At 40.4% G+C, this 25,045-nt stretch overlaps 1 protein-coding gene across 1 annotated transcript; it reads left to right on the top strand.

Annotated features, from left to right (window-relative positions):
* Positions 1 to 14,472: 14,472 nt before the first annotated feature.
* On the top strand, positions 14,473 to 23,267 carry LOC124272833 (paraneoplastic antigen Ma6E-like). The gene is made up of 2 exons (XM_046708054.1): positions 14,473 to 15,231; positions 23,109 to 23,267. The coding sequence occupies exons 1-2, from the start codon at positions 14,473 to 14,475 to the stop codon at positions 23,265 to 23,267; spliced, it is 918 nt and encodes a 305-aa protein (XP_046564010.1).
* Positions 23,268 to 25,045: the final 1,778 nt, after the last annotated feature.

Here is a 25,045-nt window from a genome sequence, read left to right as displayed (position 1 = left end):
ATTTCCGTCTCCTCTGGTTGGTGACGGCAATGACTCTGCAAAACGGTGCAGGACCAATAATTCATATTAAGTATGCCTGTAGGTGATGTCATCATAAATATTCAAACTTGTACTTACTTACTGATTAGTTAACAGAATGCAACATCATGTGGTAAAAATATTAATACAACAATGTAAACATAGCTATAAAACTAAATACACTCAGTGCATGATCGTAGAAAGTTATGTTGATATACATAATGCCAGATCCCTAAGAGAGGGTATATGAGCTCACGTTATTTGAAGAATATCCACCAAAGTTTTACGTCATGGTATGTTTGTACATATGAGATCAATTGATAAATCATGCGGTCGTTTCGTGCAGTTAATGATGTATGGTGGTCGTAATGTGGTGGAAGCAATCTCTAGCCCCTTTTAATGTTATTATGATTATTTATTAAATCTATTTATGCTCACAGGCGCTTTGGTTAAAGTGTAGTGTTAAATGACACTTTACTATTTTACATGCTTTCTAACTAGTTTTAAATAAAATATGTGATAATATATTTATTATACTATCCTTCGACGAAAGGATTTTATACTGTTTAATTGTATTTATTTTCAATCTATATTTTGGTCTCGTCGCGATATAACTGAAATATTGCCACGTTAAATGTCAACTCACTCACTCAAATGAGTCCTGCCCAGACGTTTATGTCATGCCGTAGTTGTGCGACATGACATCGATATATATCATACCGTGGTGGAAAGGCATGGCTGGGCTTTATATCGTGATAGGGTAGCCCAGTGGTTGAAGCGTTCGCTCGTCACGCCAAAGGCCCGGGTTCGATTCCCAACATGGGTACAATGTGTGAAGCCCATTTCTGGCGTCCCTTGCCATGATATTGCTGGAATATTGCTGAAAGCGGCGTAAAAGCATGCTCACTCACTATATCGTGATATGATTAGATGTCATTCTGAGGATATGTCCTATGTCATGCGCACATCCAATGCCGAGGCTATATGATGCCCCGTGTTGTGACGTCATGCCATAGGCATATGCCGATGTCATACATCATGGCATACCGGGGTCCACAGGAATATGCAGTGATATTATGCCATGGATATATGTAATGTGGTTTGTATCATGCCGTAGATATACCATGCATTATGTATACGTCATGTCACGGGTATATTCGTAGTTCCTCGAGACAAACCTATAAGTAAGGTTCAGTTATGGTTGCCAAATAAAAGACATTGGACCGGCATGTGAACCCACAGATAGAATCATCTGTGCTGGATTGACTGACTGACTGACTGAGTTTGGTTTTACGCCGCTTTTAGCAATATTCCAGCAACATCACGGCGGGGGACACCAGAAATGGGCTTCACACATTTTACCAAAGGGGGGATTCGAACCCGGGTCTTCGGCGTGACGAGCCAAAGCTTTAACCACTAGGCTACCCCACCGCCCCGTTGCTGGATTGAACTGAGTTGAGAGGTACTCAGTTCACCTAAGCTGGTGATTCCATATCTTGTCTAGACAAAAATAACATTGAAACAAAGTGAGTGAGTGAGTTTAGTTTTACGCCACACTATTACAGCAATATTAACCGAGTCTGTCCAGTGATCAACAATGGTCATCGATCTACGCAATTGGGAACCGATGACATGTGTCAACCAAGTCTGGCCACCCGATCCCGTTAGTCGCCTCTTACGACAAGCATGGGTTACAGAAGATCAATTTTAACCCGGAACGTCACAGGTTCCATTGAAACAATAATCCAAGATGACAAGAAATAGCTCTGGGCGTTGGTTGGCGATACAAGCACCGGCCATGTATTATTTGAGTGGGTGGACCAGCTATATCTGATGCACAAATGTGCAGAAAATAATGACCCTCCCCTAACGATGCTAATAATAATTGAATAACCCTGCGCACGTCTTGTAATGTTGTTTCATGACCTTCCCTAAAATACAAAAGGCCTAAAGAACTATATTTTATTGAAGGTTGTTCATGTTCTTTCCGTTAATATGTATATTTTGTATACCCTCCCATAAAGACTCCCATGATTTTGGGTGCCCCTCCCCTGATTCCGCCTCACCCAACCTTTCCTTAACAAATGACCGGTTCGCTGCGGTAAATATGCACAGGATGTTTTGCTTGAAGCAATTCCCTGCTTTGGCGTGTAACACTGACGGTCTCCGCCAACTGGTTTCATCATTGTCTTGTCCCAAACGTATACAAGTACATCGTCACTTCCTTTACGTACACGTCACACCGAAGACCTGTGTTCGATTCCCCACATGGGTACAATGTGTGAAACCCATTTCTGGTGTCCCCCACAATGATATTGCTGTAATATTTCTAAAAGCGGCGTAAAACAAACTCACTCACTCACTCCTTACGTACAGAGACGTAGCAGAAAGATGCTGACGTTTGGCTCTTCGCGTCAAGAATAAGGGTTCGATTCCCGAGGTTTTCATACTGTTCGAATTCGCTTAGCGATAAAACTTAAGTGAAAACACATTTCATTGACCGATTCAATTGCTTGTGCAGTAGCAGGGATAACCAATCTCTACCCTACTCCCTAGTAACGATTCTGATTTTTACTTGCCCTCCATGGTATTTTCCTTACAGAATCTCGATCTGAATATACTGCAAACCCAAACCTGCCATAATTTACATAGATCGTAATCCCATGAAAAACTGCAATACCATTACCTTTATGGAACATTTGCTGTTAAATCAGTTTTTTCTTGTATCTATCATCACAATGCCATCCATGTACTTTTCAACTTAGAATTATTGAGAAGGAACGCATTTTTAGCAGCCAAACATCTATTTACTGGTCCGGTTTTAAACTCGATACAAAGTCATACATTGTTGCACGTTCTAAAATACAGTGAGTGAGTTTAGTTTTTACGCCACTTTTAGCAATATTCCAGCAATATCACGGCGGGGGACACCCGAAGTGGGATCCACAAATTGTACCCATATGGGGAATCGAACTCGGGCCTTCGGCGTGACTAGGCTTAACCATCGTCCCCTAAAATACAAGTACTATGCAGTGTCGTTAGATCCCGATACTTTTACAATGTTGAAGTACAGAATGTACAATGTAGATTTCGATGGCATATCAGAAAAAAGACAAAAGGAAAGAAGGTATCTCTGTATGGAAACAAGTAAATGTCAAAATTGTTTGTAGGGAGCAACTCAGAGGTGTGATTACCGCCGTTGTATAAATCTATAAACCAAAATGACAAGGCTGGAAATGAACAGACCAATCGCTGTCCGTCCAGAATTTGACGAGAAGTCAGTTGGGGCTTGAGGGTAAGGTTAGTGGGCACGGTTGAGAATTTTGGGTCCCGGAATATGTTTTCAACTTCAAAATCAAACATGTGCTTCATCCACGCCGATAGAAACCCTGATTATTTCATGTCCCATAGGCCTGTTCTACAGAATCTCTTATTTCATATTGACTTACCAACGAGGGCTCCAGGCATAAAGGGAGATAACCTTTCATCGGAGTTGATGAATGACTTTGCCAAACGATAATCAACAAGTATCAGAATGCTGATGACAGGAGCATCTGTAGTAATCTAAAGACAGAAATAGTATCAGTAATATTTCAGATATTTGTGGAAGCGTGGGTAACTTGATAGGCCTATAACGAGACATAGGTTAGAAGTGTCCATAAGTGGCAGTTAGTTTGGCAAGATGATCGGATGGACAAACGTCATGTCGGAAGAAAAATCTTGATTGAAACAGTTGGTCTTGTGTTTCATCCCGATCATAATGGGAAGGCCACGGCACACGTCATTGAAATGCGGCATCACTAGTGCAGATCTGCAAATATTTCTTTTACGATGTATTCAAACGGGATAAGGGACCGTTCATTATGGCTAATTTAATGGCTAGGGGTGTGTGTGATAAGATTTTAAGGGGGCCACACATTTTGTTCTGGGGAGGCAGTGGGGTTAACAATTTTGTACACATGTACTAAGGGAGGGGGCAGCAGTTTTGTACATATTAATATTAAAACATTGTGTTTAAAAATTATGGGAAGGGGGATTTTGTATGGGGGAGAGGGCACTTACTTTGTACATAAAGTTTAGGGGGGGGGGTCATTTATATTGTACATGCTTCTTCATAAAAATCATCATCACCCCCTTTGCCATAGATTATGAACGGTCCCTAATCACATGGATCTGACGCTTGGGGTTACTACCAATCAACTAATCACTATAGGGGGCACTCCAGTCGTCTCAGACGCCGCATTTCGCTGTGCCGAGTAGCTCCACATGGCTACGCCAGATACCGTGCATGATTGAAGGTTCGAATCCCTGTTTGCCCAAGATATAGTTCTACGTTTGTAAGTACCCTACCATTGGTCACAGGTTTCATAAAAGTTGTGAGGGTTGAAGCATCACCTGCTTTCCTTCAATATTAATCCACCCGTTAACACCCGGGTTAGAATTGGTCTTCAGTAACCCATGCTTCTCGTAAGAGGCGACTGATGGGACCGGGTGGTCAGGCTCGCTGACTGGGTTGACACATGTCATCGTATCCCAATTGCGTAGATCAATGCTAATGATGTTGATCACTGGATTGTCTGGTCCAGAGTCGATCATTTACAGGCCGCCACCATATAGCTGGGATATTGCTGGGTACGACGTCAAACATCAAACCAACCAACCAACCAAACTATATTAAGCTGACACACCGTGATTTAACCGTAACACGTTTCAACCGAATTCAACCGAATTCACAATTTGTCACGTATGCAAACATTTATGCTCATGTTGTCACGTAACAAGACGGGGTTTGAAACAGATCTGGTAAAGCTCTTCCTTTTTTGATATTCCTGGAATATTTCCAAAACATACTTAAAACCAAACACACTCTATTACTCATCTCCATCAAAACTGTATACGAATGTCATTTGAATGGCTTTCGTATTTAGAGTTTAATCCTCAGTGATAGAGGAGGTAGTTCACCAGCTGGTTCTTTGCCACAAGAGGAAACCCGTTGCTAATTATCTGAGAATATGTGACACAAATTCAGTTTTTTCACTCAGAGAAGAGAAGCACACCAATAAAGCCTGCTAAAGATTTCCGCTTCATTGTCAAGAGACTGATCCACACGCAACAGAGAGGAAACAAAAATTGATTTAACACTGACCTACAAAATAGATGCAACAGAGGTGTTTTTGTAAACTTCCTCATCTCGCGAGTCAGAGACACAGCTATAATTGTGTCTATACTTTGTAATCTGATATTCAAATTGCTACCTACATCTAAAAGTTTGTCTTATTGATAATTTCTTTGAGGCGTATATATATATATACTTGGGCATGATTTAGAACTAATGCGTAGCGTTTTTGGACGTAGCAATGTGATGGACTATTAAAGTCAGTTGCAATCCCTATTTACATGCATAAGGTTCCCTAATGGGTCCACCCATGTACATCTTCTTAGGCTAACGTTATGATTGATCACACTAGCTTTTTTGTTTGTTCTATATACAGTACAACCAGAAATTACTGAGAATTTAAAGATTGTAATTTTTTATAATTTTTTCACTCATTACTCACGTATTAAATGTGAAAATTAGCAGAACATAACTCCAGATTCACAGACAGGTGAACAGTTAGTATTTTGTCAAGTCACCATGGGCAGCAATGCAGGCTTCAATGCGGCGGGGCATACTACTGATCAAAGACATTAGAAAGTCGTGGTCCATGCTGTCCCAATATCTGACCACCTCTTCTTTCATTTCACCAATATTTGTCAGATTTTTCTTATTGACACTTTCCTTCATAAGTCCCCAAACATTTTCTATTGGATTAAGGTCAGGGCTATAGCTTGGCCAATCTAATAATGCCATATTTTGGGTCCGAAACCAGACCTGTGAATGCTTTGAACGATGTTTTGGGTCGTTGTTCTGCTGGAAAATCCAAACATTTCCATAGAACACGTGAGCAGATGGAAGTAACTGTCCCTCGAGAATATCTGTGTACCGCTCACTGTTCATATTCCCTTCAAATACACAGAGAGGCGTTGCCCGTAACACAGATATGCCACCCAACACGTTAAATTTCGGACTGTACTTTGGGCGCTGATACAAAGGTTTTTCAGTTTGTTTGGTCCAGAATTTCAGTGTGTTAGGAAACAGCCACACAGAACTATCATCTGAGAAAATCACATTGTCCCAGTTAAATTTCTATGCTGTAAGCACCAGTTCAACCTTCGCTCCTTTTGTTCAGGTTTCATGATCGGTGATGGAATTCCTCGACTTTTCTGCCAACCGGTTGCATTCAGCTCAGTTCTAATTGTCTCCTTACAGACAGCCACAGTTCCTCTATCAATCATATCGAGCCTTAAGTTTTCTAAACTCCTTCGTTTGTTTTTAGAAACAAGAATACCAAGCCGCCTCCTGTCACCGACAGTCAATTTTCTGGGCCTACCTGTGCCTCCCTGGTGCTCAATGCCATATCCATTTGCAATATTTTTCAAAACACGATAAACAGTGGACAAAGGGATGTTCTACTTGAAATCACTTTAGCTGATCTTATGTCCTTGTTATAATACTCTAAAATCAACTTCCTCTTCTCTAAATCGTCCATACTGAGGATCACTGAAAATGTCGTCTGCTAGCAAGTACACAAAGGGGGATAACTCTTCACAAACTAATGAAAAAGGATTAACGGAGTTGTCTGTCTTGAATGAAACCAAGCACTTGATAGCTGGTCAAGGTTGTTTATACTAGAAATCCAATTAAACATATTCCTAAAATTCTCAATAATTTCTGGTCATACTATATAAATACACTTTACATTACAAGAATCAGTTTTATGTATCATGGAAAGAAAGAAATATCATTATCAAAATGTGAGTTTAACGGTTTATGGCTCTCCAGACTGCCTAAACATCATTACTGGAAATGATTTTCTGTATGTAATTTTTTTTCGAAAAGAATTCGGGTGACCGATATTGTTTGCCGAGAACTTCAACAACGCCATTACCCAGCGAGAACCAACGCTAATCAATGGTAATACAGGCGACAAATCCGTGTGACCTGGTAGTAGCAGTAGCAGTAGTAGTAGTAGTAGTAATAGTAATATAATAGTAATAGTAATAGTAGTAGTAGTAGTAGTAGTAGCAGCAGCAGTAGGTGTTGTAGTAGATCCGGGTTAGAATGTATCTTCGGTAACCCGTGCTTGTCGTAAGAGGCGACACATCACCCGTCACAAACACATGCAAAGGCAAGACTCACCGTTGAAACGCCACCGTACAGGCACAAAGTCATTAAGGGATGCATGCACTCGCTCCCGTCTCTTTCAGGCTCTAATTCGGAGCGGTATCTGCCATTACCAATGCAGTTTATTCTGAAAACACAGTGTTCGAACCAGCAGATCAATTGTCAAAACATACACGGGAACATCTTTGGTAAGTCAACACACGATAACATGTATTTTTAAGGATATTTTTTGTATAGTTGTCTGTCCCCCATTGTCAGTGATAGATGGTCGATATGACCTGGAGACGTCCTTTTTCAGTGTAACTGTCGTCACACATTGTTCTTATGCACACGACCCGTGAAGATCCGGGGTAGAATAGGTCTTCAGCAACCCATTCTTGTCATAAAAGGCGACTATGCTTGTCGTAAAAGGCGACTAACGGGATCGGGTGGTCAGGCTCGCTGACTTGGTTGACACATGTCATCGGTTCCTAATTGCGCAGATCGATGCTCATGCTGTTGATCACTGGATTGTCTGGTCCAGACTCGATTATTTACATACCGCCACCATATAGCTAGAATATTGCTGAGTGCGGCGTAAAACTAAACTCACTCACTCACTCTTATGCACACACTTTTGTCCGTCTGATAGTCAGACATATCAGTATGGTGTGTAGAGGTAGTATTCTGTTTTTCTTTTAAAACATGGACCTCAAAGATATGAAGCCATACATAATCATCCTGCGATTCACATACACAAGTTCGCTGATCTCTAACATGCAATCCACTGAATGTTAGTGAGTGAGTATGGTATTACGCCCGTTTTAGTAATATTCCAGCAATATCAAGTCGGGGGACACAAGAAATGTGCTCCACACATTGTATTCATTCCCCAACACTGAAATAAAAAAGTCAGATTTGTTCCTCTTCACCATCCCAACCAGTGAAGTTGAAATTTTCAATGTCAACTTAATAATTCTGGCGCCAATTTTGTTAACTGACCTGACAGTTTCAGCGGAAACATTGTCTCGGCACGCACACAGGAGCGAAACTGTGATAATTCATGTTTACAGTTTTGTGTGCTTTTGCGGATCATTAATTTGAAGTAATACAAGACAAATCTTATGGATAGCAACTTCTTGATTTATTTCTCACAACGTTTCTGGGCTAGTTCTTGCACCTTTGTCAGGTGGATACTGATCTATATTGATGTACAGGAAGCCATATATGTAAATGAAGTATATACAAGCGCAAACAAAGAAGGAGATATAATTCCTTCTTCAGTATATATATAATAATAATATATACTGTATTGTTCACTATGATCATTATCCAACTATCCCAGAGACGTTTTGAAAATGAAATCAAGAAGCTGTTATCCATAAGAGTTGTCTTGTATTACTACATCAACTTCTAAATGTCTTTGAAGAATTTCATTAATTTGAAGACGGAAACGGGGCCCTGTTAGGCATCTTGTACCAGTGACACAAACTACTGCAATTATTCCTTCAGGTATTTAGGAAATCATAATTTATTTTGAAATTTGTTTCAGGGCACTCGATATATATACTATCCTTCAGAAGGCACATGCTCCTTATCGTTCAAACTGTCAGTCGACTATGCTAATCCTTCCCAACAATCCAAGGATAACAATGTGCCTACGTTTGGTGACAGAAACATGACAGGTTTCACAACCTAACAGAACTACAATGTATATCATAGTTACATTACATCCCGACTGCCTGTTTGAATACAGGAAAACACCGAGTTCAATCACAGCAACACGTCTGGCCATTACGTCATTCCAGTGTTTTATATTGAAAGCTTGTCAGATGGTCACAAAAGGGGCAATAGAATGATATTAACTAATTCTTCCATGGAGGTTTTCGTGTTTCATTAAGATTCTTTCAAGCCGCCCTCTCTCTCTAAACGTTAATGTCATACATTCATGACAGCGCAAAACAACGGCGACACTACCAAAACGTCCATCACACTGTGCTATTCGCCTGAAGATAGCACTGAGTTTGGTTTGACGCTGCTGCATGGTATTTGGACAAAACCCTTGCCAGAATCTCCGATACTGTTGTCAATCGCTCTTCAATGTGCTTCGCCGGGTGCTCTGTACTCAAGCTTATCAATCTCTACCGTTTCAATATGGGTTCATGTGATTAGATGTCACGTGAACGGACTTGTGCATGTCAATATTACGTTTATGTGAATGATATAAACCACTGTTCAACATCATGCAGGTTTTTTTAAGATGCACATATCAGAAGTATATTAGGCTCAAAACTTGTTGATAGCCCCTCGTAATACTGTCCATTAAAATCGAACAGATTCCCTACCCTATCTGTGGCACTCATTACAAACGCATGCAAACACAAGGCACATATTCACCTCATCAAACACGGTACGGTGGTGTCGCACCAAGGAAATTCTGTCAGCTTCAGAAGAAATTCATCTAATTAGAAGCAAAAGAGCTGTAGGGTTCGTCATTCGTGTCCAGTGCGACATTATGGCGGTAGTCAGATAAGGTATGTAAGGTATAAAAGTAAATTTTGCACGAATAGTAACAGATACAACACTATACTTTATAGATTACAATGTGACATCACGGATCAAGTACCGATTTGACGACCACCGCTATGTATCAATATCACAGTGTCACTTCAAGCAGATAGGAGTACACTGATCAAACGACTGCCTGCCCTTACAATACTAATCACCTTCAAAGGCCCTTGGTGGAAGAGTTACGGCTACGAGTATTTAGAAGGCAGAGTAATTTCTTGCGGCAGTATTGACTGACCTGCTTTTTCTGACAATTCCAGAGGGCTATATGAGGTAGTGATACATGGATTTTCTAAGCAGAGTCATCTTGCACCCAAAAACACGACAAGAGTCGATCACAGGTTCAAAGTAGCTTTTTAATGGGAAAAATATTGATTCACACCTTGATGAACAAGATCCCCGTTTTTCTACACGCGATTAGAAGCATGTTTTCTAAAGTGAGTATTTAAAGGTCAACGAGTTTGATCATTAGGGTGTCTGTGTCCAGAGACAATTATCAGTTAGACGATGTCCCATTACCACCATGATGAGAACCAGCAGCAAGCATACAGACAGACCCAAACAACACAACAGAACAGGAAGTGACGTTCCGACTATCTGGATGCACCCATAAAACCAATCTGCCATTTTTGTCCGGAACGTCTTCCACGATCTTGATGCTAATGACTCTTTTCCAGAGCGACACAACGTTGTCCTTGTCTGTGGGAACGTGACGGGACCGGTTTCGTTTGAAAAGCCGTTCCAAAGCATTGCATATGACTGTGGTGACCTTCTCCATAGATTGTCCCAACCTGCACCGCGGTTTTACTTTTCAAGTTCCGTCCGACCGTGGCTGCTCAAATTACCTTAGAGGATTAGTCTTTTGTAATGATAAAAGACCTTTTATAATTCATGTCTCTGCTGTGATGATGTCTTTCAGAAAGCTAAGCACATGTTAACAAAACATTGCACTCCAATCGTGTTACGGAATCTAACTTAATGGATTTTCAAACAAAAAATACCACGGTGGAATCGTTTACTGCAATTCCGGCATGTTGTATGGGAAAAAGGTCCAAAGGGACTAACTTCATATCGGGGAAAGAACGTTGATTGAAGCAGTTGTTCCCACTTGTCATCCTGGTGGTGATGACAAGACAAAAAGGTTTATCAAAAGACAAGAAAGGGGAGTTATTAGCAGCGTGTATACATCTTTAAAATGCGTCTTTGCGAGTAAAATTCTTCTGAAGGTAACCTCAAGGGAGGGATTCTGATCAATACTTGCAGTAGCTAGGGAATATTATCTCTTCTCGTCCGGCGACTTCATAATACATTTGGACATTGCATGTTTTTGTTTTGTCTCGGGAGGTGAGTCGAAGACTGTTAGATCAATTGGGAATGTATGCAGGCACTTCTGGTTATAACTGAGTATTTTCTGTGTCAGTGACCTAACTTATGTGGCTTTCCGTTTGGGGGACGGTGGGGTAGCCTGGTGGTTAGCGTTTGCTCGTCACGCCGAAGGTTCGGGTTCAATTCCCCACGTGGGAACAATGTGTGATGCACATTTCCGGTGTCCCCAACCGTGATATTACTGGTATATCGCTAAAAGCGGCGTAAAAACCATACTCACTCACTCACTTTTCGCTTGGTTGCATTGGTTATTCAAGCGAAAAGGCAATATTTAATGCGTAATGTTGAGATATTTAGTTAAATATACCTTACATTACAATAACCAAATATACCTCATATTTCAACAACCCCATTAAAACTGACAAGATGAGGTGAGGTGAGGTGAAATTGGGTTTTACGTCGTGCTTGAGAATATTTCGCTCATATGACGACGTGCATGCGTGTGTATGTGTATGTGCGGCTGCTTGTACTAGCCCAGACTTAAGCTGGTTTTATAGTGCTAGCCCACTGAGATACCATGCCGCAGTGAAGCATGAATACCCCACTCAGACACATTATACTGACTCTGAGCCGACCAGTCCTTGTTGTACCCATTAATGCCGAGCGCCAGGTAGGGACCAACAAGTACCATATTTTAACGTCTTTTGGTATGACGCGGTCGGGGATCGAACCCGCGACCTTCCGCTCTCCGGGCGGACGAAAACCACTACACCACGGAGGCGGTCTACCAAATGAGACAATTAAGCACACTAGTATACTGAAGTAGTATTCGAGCTATACTGTGAAGCTTAACTGTTCTCATGCTTTCCATCAGGTATATATCGTTTACTTTCCTGTGTTTACCATGGCCATTTGGTTGTGGATGGGGTTTAACCTCAGTGGTTATAACGATCTCTCGTCACTCAGAGACAAGGGACTCATTTGCGCACTCTTTTGTACATGGACTCTTCTTTATGAATTCTGAAAAATAGCAGACTGTTCTTATGACAACTAGAAGGGTTTTGTTTTGTTTATTTGAACTTGCATACGTCTAGGACATATGCATTTTGGGAAATATCATTGAAAACAATATTAAAGCATTACACTCAACTCAGTCTTAATCTGAGGTAAATAGCACAATATGATGGATGCTCTAGTCGTACTGACCATGTCGTTGGCCGTCAACTATGACATTATCGTTATTGTGTTAGGTTTGGTGAGAGGGACTGCTTGAAGGTTCTTAATGCACTGAAACACGAACGTCCAGAGAATTAGTTATATAGCTTTTGATATAGGCTTACGCTGCCGTCCCTGGTGTGACCATCCGACAAGCTTTCAGTCTGAAACACTTCAACAAGTCTGCGGTCTTTTCCTGTCTGGTGATGTGTTTGAACTCGCATGTTTGTGCCACATTCAAGGAGGCGCTGGGGATGAAGTAAGAGCTTATTTTGTATTATCATGCTTTTTTGTACCAGACACTGACGCACTGTTATTCTGGGAATAAGGATTTACATACTAGACAGATAGCTAAAATTGTATAAAGGACGTGTCTATGAACAAGGCTATTATCGTGTGTCCTCCAACCAATATGCACGTGTAAATTCCTCTTATAATTTATTTGCGCTACTTGTTCAAAAAACGTAAAACACAAAACTGAGGACATATGAAGCACAAGGAAAAAAGGTAACCCAACACCTGTGATTTTAACCCCATATTGCCATTTATATTCATATCATAATCAAGTTTGTTTGTATGAATATCTTAACTCTTCCTGCGCACTGTACACTAACTGTAAACATGCACATGCGGATATCTCGTCCAGTGCATGTACCGTCATTAAGCAAATAACTTGGAAAGTGAATTGAATTAGTGGTTAATAAGCAAATGCGGGGCCTCAGCGACAGAAACTGCTCAACGATGGTTGGCATAAGCATGTATCATTGGGTGATACTGCAAGATATGTTGGTTGCCATACATCGTCGATCAGCCGACTGACCAGAAAACCTCAGCAAACTAATGACGTTAAGGACCGCCAGCCTTCAGGTCGACAACGAGTGACAACTCATTGGGAACCTTCACCTCTTCTAAGAATCACAAGACGCCATCCGTTCATATCAAGAGTCATTGATTGTGTGAACATAACCATCAGACAATAAAGGACTGGACAACGGTACATCACTGATATCCTAGACAAGGTTGTTGTACCACATTTCGATTACTGTCCTCTGAACACAGGGCCATCAGGACTACGAAATTAGTCATGTTAGTTTTTCGCTCGTTTAGATTTGCCATTTAAATGTTCCTCGAAGGTGAATGGATCCTGATATTAAATTAAATTGAGTCCATTTGTTACAGTTAATGGTAACATATTGACACCATGAAAAATATAGGGTGTTGTGATACATTTTCCACGTGTGCATCTGCTTAGTGTCTTTCCAGGACAAATTACTTGAAAAAGACGCCATGAACAGGAAGCAGCTCTTAGAATGTCATTTGATCGACTCGCTCGACTGTTTCTTGACATTACGTATCTTACGTAAGACATCAGTATGCAAGAACCACATCCTCAGAAAGAATGATCCATGAATAATTGGAACAACCTAGCATTTACCATTGACACACATAATGCTTATTATCTTTCGTTTTCAATTCATAATATCTATCATCTTCTGCATTCGTCTTTCAGGTTCTTTTAGAAGCTGGAGTACTAAATTCTTCTTTATTACAAATAGGAGCTATTTTCATATCGTTATCAAGCATATCAACCAGGTAAAATACAGCGTTTGGATGCGAATCACATCTACAAGTATGTCGTGGCGTTTCAACACTTGAATAGATTGAAATGTGATGTCACCACTCCAGTGAATTACAACCCAGTCACTTGCTTGTTTAGAAATCTGGGATGATAGATACATGGGCTTGCCCAATTATGCATATATCTTTACCTTCTAGAATGTGTCATAACTGCTAGATTAGTCTATAGATCTCCAGATAACGCTTTCGTCCAAAACGTATCAAAATATAGAAATTTCACCAAGACTGTGAATGTTTCATAGCAATACATTTCCGACAATCATTCATTGTTAAAACAAAGTCACAAACCCAACTGAATCTGAAAAGAAACAATGTAATACAGTGATATTATTGTTTAGCAATGCATCACAATAAATGCGTTCATTTGTTTCATTATGTTCTTTTATTACGATGTCACGCTTTGCCCTAAGTTCAATCCTTTGAAAATCAAAAACGTCTGTTCACGATAGTTGCAATCGGTCCGTGTTTTACTGTGCAATATTTCATCGTCATGATGGAAACTAATGGCTGTTGCATACTTTATTTTCAGTGTAGCAGGTGAAGTCGGTGCAGCAGGTGAAGCTGGTGTATCAGGTGAAGCTGGTGTAGCAGGTGATGCCGGTGTAGCAGGTGAAGCTGGTGCAGCAGGTGAAGCCGGTGTAGCAGGTGAAGCTGGTGTAGCAGGTGAAGCCGATGCAGCAGGTGAAGCCGATGCAGCAGGTGAAGCCGGTGTAGCAGGTGAAGCCAATACAGCAGGTGAAGCCGATGGAGCAGGTGAAGCCGGTGTAGCAGGTGAAGCCGATGCAGCAGGTGAAGCCGGTGCAGCAGGTGAAGCCGGTGTAGGTGCAAGTGAAGCTGGTGCAGCAGGTGAAGCCGGTGTAGCAGGGGAAGCCGATGGAGCAGGTGAAGTCGGTGTAGCAGGTGAAGCTGATGCAACAGGTGAAGCCGATGGAGCAGGTGAAGCCGATGCAGCAGGTGAAGCCGGTGTAGCAGGTGAAGGCGGTGAAGCTGGTGTAGCAGGTGAAGCCGATGCAGCAGGTGGAGCCGATGCAGCAGGTGAAGCTGGTGTAGCAGGTGAAGCTGGTGCAGCAGATGAAGCCAATGCAGCAGGTGAAGCCGTTGTAGCAGGTGAAGCCGATGCATCAGGTGAAGCCGATGCATCAGGTGAAGCCGGTGTAGCAGATGAAGCCGATGCAGCAGGTAAACCGATGCAGCAGATGAAGCCGATGCAGCAGGTGAAGCCGGTCGAGCATCAAATCCGAAAGTTTATAGATGTAGAAAATGTTAGATTTGAATCTATTTCATATAAAATTAGATTGGCTGTGATATGACATTCAAATGCATTCAATGTGTGAGGGATATTTATCAGGCTTTCAATACATGCAACAGCTGCGGAACATTCTCTCGTTTCGTCAGGGCCACTTGATGATATCTTTGGACATTGCATGTATTTAATCTCTTTAAAGTCAAGTAGTAATAAAACAGGCACTGCTGGTAATCACCTAGTTTGTCACAGTCCCTGAACCGCATTATTTTCCCTTCAAGCCCTAGATGAAGCAAGTCTGGATTATCTCTGGTTCTCTGAATCTCCCATCTAACTGGGGCGCCTTTTCAATTTTAAAGGAATTGTTTGTTTCTATCAAAAGTTCATGTATTCAGAGACTAAGCGTTAGTCTTGTAATCACCGTGAGTCGTCTGTGTTGTTGACATGTGTGGCCTGATACAAATACCATGCAGTGCCCTTTCGTGTGAATCGCGAGTTATTTGGGATTAGTTTGACATAACTATATAATTTTTGTCACACAGTTCTATCAGAGTAATAAAGATTCCTGATTAAGCATTCAATAATGGAACGGGCGTCTTCATTTGACACCAGCAACTAATGCAGACACAGACAAGGGCGAATCCAGCTGCAACGGAAATCAGGAATGTAATGTATGTTTGTTGAAATCAGGACATGACACTTTGAAGACATCCTATGTCCAAGCACCAGGAGTGAGTGAGTGAATATGGTTTTTTACGCACATTTTATCAATATTCCAGATATATGAGGACCGGGGACACCAGAAACGGACTCCACACATTGTACCCATGTGAGGAATCGAACCCGGGTTTTCGGCGTGATGCTTCAACCACTCGGCTACCCCAGCAACAGGATATAATATGTACGACACTTTTTGACCTTGACAATGCTTGTGAAATTGAAGATTTAAACTGAATTACTTTGCAAACTTCACGAAATCGAGACATACGGGTTTATTATGGAAGTTTCCACATTTCTTCTCTAAAATAACAAAATATCCATTACAAATAAATTTCAAAAGACATCCTTTACACACAAAATACATAATTGGAAATTTTACACATCCAAGAATTTTCTGAAATTAGCACGAAGTAAAGTTTGGGTTTTGCGTCAATCTAAACACATAGAAAAATATTCCAAATTTAGATATTCATCATCTATAAAAGTATCAAGTGAGATGCTTGACATTCCAGATCAATATTAAAGTATGCAGTATTTAAGTCACATTTCCAACATGGCGATGAAAGACTGGAAAATCAAATGGCCCGGCTGCCATTATCGTTTGAAGGTAAATTGATTTTTTGCATTTGAAATTTCACGCACCGTTGACATTGGATTGATCTTAGAGCAAAGAATAACATAGTGATTACTGAGCATGATACATTTAATGAAAGCACTTGCATATGCATTAATTACGTTCACAGATTACAATATAACGCTATTTAACCCTGGCCTAAAAGCAATTAATTAAGAATTAATTAAGATAAAATCTTGTTCACAACAGACACATTAAGTTTGATAATGGTGTTCTAAAACTCACAAAACAATTTTTGTGGCCAGCGTAATGTTTTTTAAAGCTGATACAATGCCATTAATTTGCTGCATCAACATCGATGATGACGGTAATAGTGATCCTTACATTGACTGGAATCAATGGAACGGAAAGACCTCGTTCCCTCATTCCAGTTCATTAAACTAAACAAGATTATTATGCCTGTGTTGACAGACTTTTGAGAAAAATTTTAATCGAATAATTCATTCCAACATCAATGACTTTTTATCTCATTAAATGCTGAAATAGAACATCCATCACAAGGCGGAGTAGAACACAGCGATTCCATTCCTTCCTTCTTGATGTCACCTCAACCTCAGGACACTGTTGTGGAGTCACTTGTGGAAATGGAGCCGTGGAGGTCTGGAACAAATTACTAGTTGAATAATGATGATTCCCGAGTTCGGCTGACATCAGCTTTGAGAGGGATTGCAACCTGTTATCATGGTTGTGAGCCACCATTTTAACCTCCACAGCCCAGGTGAACGTTGGACGTTAGACGATGTATGCCAGGTGGATGGCAGCATCGTAGCTTCATGTGTAACACAAAAGTAAAGATGCTTCGCTAAAAGATCAAAGGCGCCGAAAGTACACACTGTATTGACAATTCTACACCATTCTCGTCTTTCCCCTTGTTATCAAACGTACCTTTAATGTCCGATACATGATACACGTTAGTTGTCATTGCCTAGTACAGTACAACTAACTCCGTAGCACCCCGTTTGCAGTTGCTATAACCGGCGTTAACGTTTTCGACGGAAAACAGTGTGTCAGCTCACAATTAAACAGCGACACGGCAATGTTCTCTAACTGAGCCTATGTCCACAGCCTGACAATACATCTGTGGAATGTGACTTGTCAGCTTCATCTGGATGTACTAATCTGATTTGAAGTAGAAATGCTCCATATGGTAATCTGAAATTTGATTAAAACAATAAGGAGAAGATATTTTACCCGAAAGTAAACCGTCTTCAAACTGGAGGGGGAAGAGAGGGAGACTGGGTAGTCACCAACATCGTTTCATACATGACGGTTGGCAGCCTGATAAGATTAGCATTGAATGAGCGTAAGATTCTTGCACGAGACCATCAAACAGATGCGACACGCGAGACAGATTGAGTAATGTACAAACGGTTACCATTGTACAAATGTTATTAGGCATTATAAGGAAGGTTTCAGTTTGACACCTGACGAAGTACCAACTCGGGCACAACTATCATGCATCCAGATCACAGAGCTAAATCAACCACATGCGCTCATGTTGATCAAACGCAACGTTTGTTCTAAACTACTTATCACCTGCAAAGACAAATTATGAAAGAGTTACAGCTACGAGTCCACATATTTAGTAGTCAAAGCAATTTCTATTGGCAATATTGACTGATCAGCTTTCCGTGAAAGAGACTGTACTGGATATTCCAGGCAGAGTCCTGTTGCTCCAAAATGGCAGCATCAGTCCCTAACGCTTTTAAAGTAGCTTTTTATCGGTTAAAATGTTGATTCACGCATTGATGAACGTGTTTCCACACGTGATGAGAAGCAATCTCTGTGAAGTGAGTATTTAAAGGCCAACAAGTTTGGGCTTGCCTACATCGAGAGACAATTATCAAATGGACGATATCTCATTACCTCCACGAGAGGTATCCCTGAACAACGCAAGGTAACTGTTAGTGATGTTACGACCATCGGGGTACTCCCATGATGCCATTCTGCACTTGATGTCCGTAACTTCTTCCGTGATCATGAAGTTTACGTCTCTCATTCAAAGCAATAGACCGTTGTCCTTGAAAATGGTGGACTAGTTTTGTTGGAAGAGAGAGTCCATAAACACTCTGGTGAAATCAGCAGTCATGAATTCTGAGCGAAATTAGACATTCTCGCCCATGGGCCAACATAGTTTTCGCCCATGGGCGAGCTTTTTTAATATCGCCCTAAGTTATTCGAATTAAGTCAAAATGAGATGAAATTTGTGTCATGATGCTTATAAACATACACTCATTAATGTACAACCTCAAAAACATGAAATCTGAGCAAAATTAAACATTCTTGCCCATGGGCCACTGTTCGCCACTGGGCCGGCCCATGGGCGAGCGAGTTTAAACTTGAAGTTTTCGAAAAAAATTGTTTTCAATTTTTCATCCTTGGCATATATTCATAACAACTGCATGTTTAATTTGGTAAAATCCCTTGTCAGAAAGTGCCCACAGTGCGGAGAGTTTCTGGACTTTTGTGAGTCCAGAATTAAATTGTGACGTGTTCCACGGACTGTAGATTGTCCAAATCTGTACCACGTCATTTCAGCAGAGTGAGTGCCATCTGGCCGTGACTGTCTACCTCTAAAAACTTGCATACTGTGTTAATGAAAGGCCATATATAATTCGCGTCTCTGCTGTGATATGGTAAAGGACATAAAGCATTGGTTTTCGACAGTCCCACTTGTCACTTAAAATCGTTTACAATAACTCTTCTTGAGGGACATGTCATACCAGAAGAAGAAGGTTGATTGAAACTGTCGGACCTATTTAAAGAAAGATTATCAAAAGTCGAGACGGGGTTTTATTAGCCATGTGTGCATCTCATTGACATGCGTCTTTGCCATTACAATATATTGGTCCCGTCAGTGGAGGCACAAGCTACAACTCGTTTTCTCATTTAACCACATGTTAGTGCATTTCGACATTCCGTATGTACAGTCTCAACACCCGAAGACAAATAAAACGAAATAATGTGATAACTGTTTGACTTTGACAGGATTTGTGATAATGAAAATGAAATATTTTGCCAGTTCCTAATATAAAAATCGAATGAAGGTATTCGAAGGCCTTAAATGTATGCCTCGACCTGCTGCAGTAATTTCAAAGTATGCAGTGTTTCCGTTTCATTTCCAACAATTCAAAATAAAATGCCCCACTGCCATAATCACTTTAACCTAAATTGACTTTTAGCATTTCACATTTCACGCAAAGATGGTAATGGATTCATCTTAGGGTAATAAATGACGCAGTGACTACTGAGCATGTTAAAACGAATAAACGGTCATGCCTTGCATCAATCATGTATACAGATTACACTGTAAAACTAATTATTCCTGAGCTTGAAGCATTGAATAAAGGTGAACCCTTGTTTACAACTGACTCACTTTGTAAACATTGTTGTGAAAGTAATAAAATGCTTTTTGGGGGCGAGCGTTACAATCCCCAGATATAATGCTATTAATTTAATGTTCATGACAGTGATAGTGACCTTTTTGTTGGATTGATTCAATTGCCCGGAAAGATCTGTCTTCTTCGTTTCAATTAATTGAACTAAAACAAGGCTATCATTCTTGTGTTAAAGGTGTTTTGACAAAAATACCAATGGAATATGATTAGCAGTCACTGCAGTGGTTGTTTAAGAATAACAGATACAAGACGAAGTGTGTACTCTGACAATAAGGAATTTCAGGCTACTACGTTTGCACTGTGTTAATCATGACAGCAGAAGATAGATATCTGATATCAATTCATTTTTAGAATACAGACAGCTGAAAATAAAGTGTATAGTGCGACAATAGTGTTAAAACTAAACTCATTCACTCACTACAACTGTAATATCTACCTTTCTTTTTTATTGTCCTTAACATGTATTTAGTTATACCTAGTCTGTCATGCAGACCCTAAAGCAAGTATAGCCAAGAAAGCCCACACAAGTCTTGAAAATGTGGCAAGTCTAGATTTCCACAGCTTAATGAAGAAAGTTTCAGGGCTCCTTTTCATTATATTTTATTTTTTTTACAATGAGGGTTTTTGTGTAAATATGTTCATTTCTGAAACTAGCTGTTAGTCTAAGTAATACCCAACTTGTTCTCATCGCCATATGGGTGAGTGAGTTAATATTTAACGTCACATCGGCAATATTTCAGCCATATCGTGACGAGAACATTTGATATTGAAATGAAATATATGTATATTATAAAAAAAACTGCCGACGAAGGACAGTAAAACAACTAGAATATCACAGATATGTATGTAAAACTAGTAATTAAATCTAAAACGTTTTAACTATAGGGGAAAAACAATACAGTATAAAAATGGGCTATAAATCGCCAATAACTGAAGGTAGATCACCATACCAGGGACTCATCGCCATATTGCTGATAGCGACAGATTTACACATATCAAGTGACCATCCAGACATGAGAAGCGACAGTTCCGGAAGTATGTCTGTCACAGTGGGTTGGACGCGTCACTTTCTGGTTTGGAGCTACTCACTTTAGACAATTATGTCTTGCTGGTTTCTTTCAACCATATGCTGCTGGCGTACTGTCTAACGTAATATTTGTAATATGTAGAAGAAATGTTGGAGCATCTTCACCTCCACGCGACCCGTGAACATACGGGTTTTATTTGATCTTCAGTAACCCATGCTTGTCGTAAGAGGCGACTAACAGGATCGGGTGGTCAAGCTCGCTGACTTGATTGACACATGTCATCGGTTCCCAATTGCGTAGACCGATGCTCATGCTGTTGATTACTGGATTGTCTGGTCCAGACTCGATTATTTATAGACCACCGCCATATAGCTGGAATGTTGCTGAGTGCGGCGTAAAACTAAACTCACTCACTCACCTCCACGCAAACTCAACAACGCAAATCTTAACAGTACGTGGATAACAATGCCACTGTGTTTGGTGACAGAAATGTGGCAGGTTTCAGAACACAATAATACTGAACGGTTTTATTTTATTCTTATTTTGAATGAAGGAATAAAAGCAAATCAACAGACGGGAAGAGAGCATTGGCCAGCTTGTCAAAGCAGGACTGATACCCTAATCCAATGCCAATAGCTCAAAGAACGTATTCACTCTCTCCCAGGAACATGTTTATTTATCTCGGAATTTAGGTTCTTTCTAGCAGTCCCTCTGACGAAACATAACACAATAACGACAGCCCAAACAAAAGACAACACAACAAAGCATCCTACAATTTGTGCTACGTATCTCAAATAGGGACACTATAAATGAGTTTTTATATTAGATGTGAAATGTTGTGGACATTTACAACTGAAGAGAAGACAGATGGATTTAAACCTTTACTAACTATGACATATCTATTCTATAAGTAGTTTCTACTGTGCGATTCCCATTGTATCATGTTCCTGTGTTTAACCGCCATCAAACAGTAATGATACCGTATGTATACTAAAAGTTGTTCTCACCTTATGTGTCCATCACAAGCGCATGCACGGATAATTGGGTTGTTTTGTTGTTTTGTTGTGTAACGCCGCACTCTGCAATATTCCAGCTATATGACGGCGGTCTATAAATAATCGAGTCTGTACCAGACAATCCAGTGATCAAGGGCATGAACATCAATCGATTGGGATACGATGACATGTGTCAAGTCCGTGAGTTTTACCACCCGATCTAATCTGTCTCACAGTCCTTGAACCACATTATTTACCCTACTGCCTAGTCCTCTCTGCGGTGCTAAAGCCCTAAATGAAGCAAGTCTAGATTTCCTCAGGTTCAGGGTCTGTTAACATCTGCAAGAAAACTAACTCACTTTAGGGGTCGGGTTACAAAGTAAACTTCAACTGCCATGGCTGGCCGGACCAACATCTTGCCTCACATTTTCATCGGTCAACTCTTGAACTATGAAAAACTATGAATAGAAGAAATACGTCCAAACCAACGAATTGGTATAATAAATATGCCTGTCACTTAAAATGTTATCTGATGGTTGTATGATGTGACTTCTAATTGGTAATGACCCCAGCACGTGCAGCCCCAATGCAGATGTTATTAGTCCCTGAATCTCTGGTCTCCCTGGGCCTCCTATTCAATTTAAATGGGTTTGTTTGTTACTATCAAAATTATATATATTCAGAGACTAAGCGTTAGTCTACCACCAGATCCTCTTACCAGAAGCATGGGTTGCTGAAGACCAAATCTAACCCGGATCTTCACGGATCCCATAAAACAGTGATGAAGCCGTGTGTATGGTCAAAAGTTTAACGTTTTTTACCCAATCTTTGGTGTCCATCACAAGCCCATGCACGAATAAGTCAAATGAACAAACACCAAGGATAATCATAAACTCTTTGCAGTTACTGTGACACGTGACGCTACATGTCAATAGACAGCTGGACGATTATAAAAAATCACTGTCAGATTAGAATCAAATGAAATACAGGATTCGAGAGTTGGTCCTTCAGATATTCGAAAGCATCACTTATGAGGTAAGACAGATATTGTAATGGACACAAAACATACAACGTAAATATATGGGGGCTATATTAGGTAATTGGATCGGTCATGTCTGCAGGATGCACCCACATTCCATACCAAGGGTTGCTATGCGATGGACACCAAAAGGAAAAGGAAACCGAGGTCGTCCAAAGGAGACATGGAGAAGATCTGTGGAGGTAGAGATACAGGACGCGAGGTGGACTTGGGGACAGGTGCAGCAATGGGCCCAGGGTAGACAGCATTGGAAAACTCTAGTAACGGCCTTATGTGCTAAGACCACGAAGAGGATAAAGTAAGTAAGTATATTAGGTAATGTCACAAGTAATTTCCAAGCAGAGTCTGGTTGCATTGAATGTCAACCTGCTACACTGACTACTATAACTTTAAATTTTGCCATCACATCTCCAGCATTGCCATGAAAATTCGCCCAACTGGCAGTATCACATGATAGTAATTTGACATTTTTACATTTGAAATTTCACGCACAGATGGCAATGGATTTATCTTTGGGCAAAGAATGATTCAGTGATTACTGAGCATGAGGAATTTAATCAAAGCACTTGCAAATGCATTAATCATGTTCACAGATTACACTGTAACACTGTTTAATCCTGGCCTAAAAGCAATGCATTACGATAAAAAAAACCTCACACACTGGTTGCAGTATTCTGAAACATAAATAAATTTTGGGTCGAGCGTAGCATTCCCTAAAGCAGATACAAGGCTACTCATTTGGTGCTCGCAACATCCATGATAATTGTAATAGTGATCGTTCTGTTCACTGGAATCAATGGAGAGGAAAGACTCCGCTTCTTCATTTTACTTCATTAAACTAAACATGATGATTATGTTTGTGATTCTAGACTTTCGACAAAAATACCAGTCAAATATTTTATCCCAAGATCTCTATTTTTATCGCATTACATGCAGGAGTAGAATATCCACGGCGGACTCCATTATGATGATTCCTTTCCAATTTTCTGTCTGTCACTTCCCCTTCAGGACGTTGTCGTAGAGCTACTTGGTGGCCTGACGCCTTCGAGCTCTGGAACAAATGACTAATATAACTTCGGTAATGATGTTTCCGATGTTCACCCTGTATATGCATTGAGCGAATCCTTACCGAATCTCAGGAATAGTGGCCAGGGACTAAAGGGATGGTATAAATCCAGCTAGGGCCCATACAGGTTGCAAAAGTACTGTCCCTAGTATGGTGATCTACCTTCAGTTATTTGCGATCTGAAGCCCATTTTTTACAATGTTATATTGTTTATTACTTTATTCTGTTAAATGCTTTCAAGTACTTTTAACTTATATCTGTGATAATCTAGTTATTCTACTGTCCATCGATGACAGATTTCTTATTACGAATATGTTTAGTATTTATAATCAAATTCACGATATCGCTGAAATATTGCCGATTTGACGTAAACTTGTAACTAACTAACCCTACTGAGTGACATCCCGCATTTTTACTTCATGGTAAACAAGAACAACAGAACAGCTCACCTTGCTGGACTACTAAACTATTGCAAATAGTAATATGTTTAAATGCCTACCTCTTCGAATGAATTTGGAGTGACATAAACCTAAGAGGGGGGGGAGAAAGTAAGAGAGACTGTACGCAAGAGAGATAAAATTTCATTGTGCTCACCGATTGCGATTGGTGTGTATGTGTGTGTGTGTTTGTGTTTGTGTGTGTACATGGCTGTACATTCCTTTCCCACAACAGATAAATCATTACAGTAGTTGTGGTATTGCTGTTATATCGTGTCGTGTTTTTTTTTTCAATAATGACCTTAATGAAATGAAACCCAAAAGCATCTTCGTCTTATTGAAATATACGTGTATATATTTCTTTATACGGACCAGCTTTCAGTGACACTAAATTTGAAAATAGTGTCTCTTCTTTCCTCCACTGTAATCATCTGAACGTCACCCCAATTCACCCCTGCCAGTGAAGGTAAGAATTCTATAATTTGAACTGCATCTATAATATATTCTTGATCACAC

This window comes from Haliotis rubra, unplaced genomic scaffold, assembly GCF_003918875.1.
Source record: "Haliotis rubra isolate DU_JTF1 unplaced genomic scaffold, ASM391887v1 Scf1732, whole genome shotgun sequence".
Lineage (NCBI taxonomy): Eukaryota > Metazoa > Mollusca > Gastropoda > Lepetellida > Haliotidae > Haliotis > Haliotis rubra.
This window is presented reverse-complemented; position numbering and strand designations above follow the sequence as displayed.

Excerpts from the sequence above, each read along its gene's own strand:
- LOC124272833 (XM_046708054.1), top strand. The coding sequence starts at position 14,473 with ATGGCTGTTGCATACTTTATTTTCAGTGTAGCAGGTGAAGTCGGTGCA. Across the intron at positions 15,232-23,108 it reads AGTTTATAGATGTAGAAAAT|GATGCACCCACATTCCATAC; the intron begins GTTAGATTTGAA and ends TCATGTCTGCAG.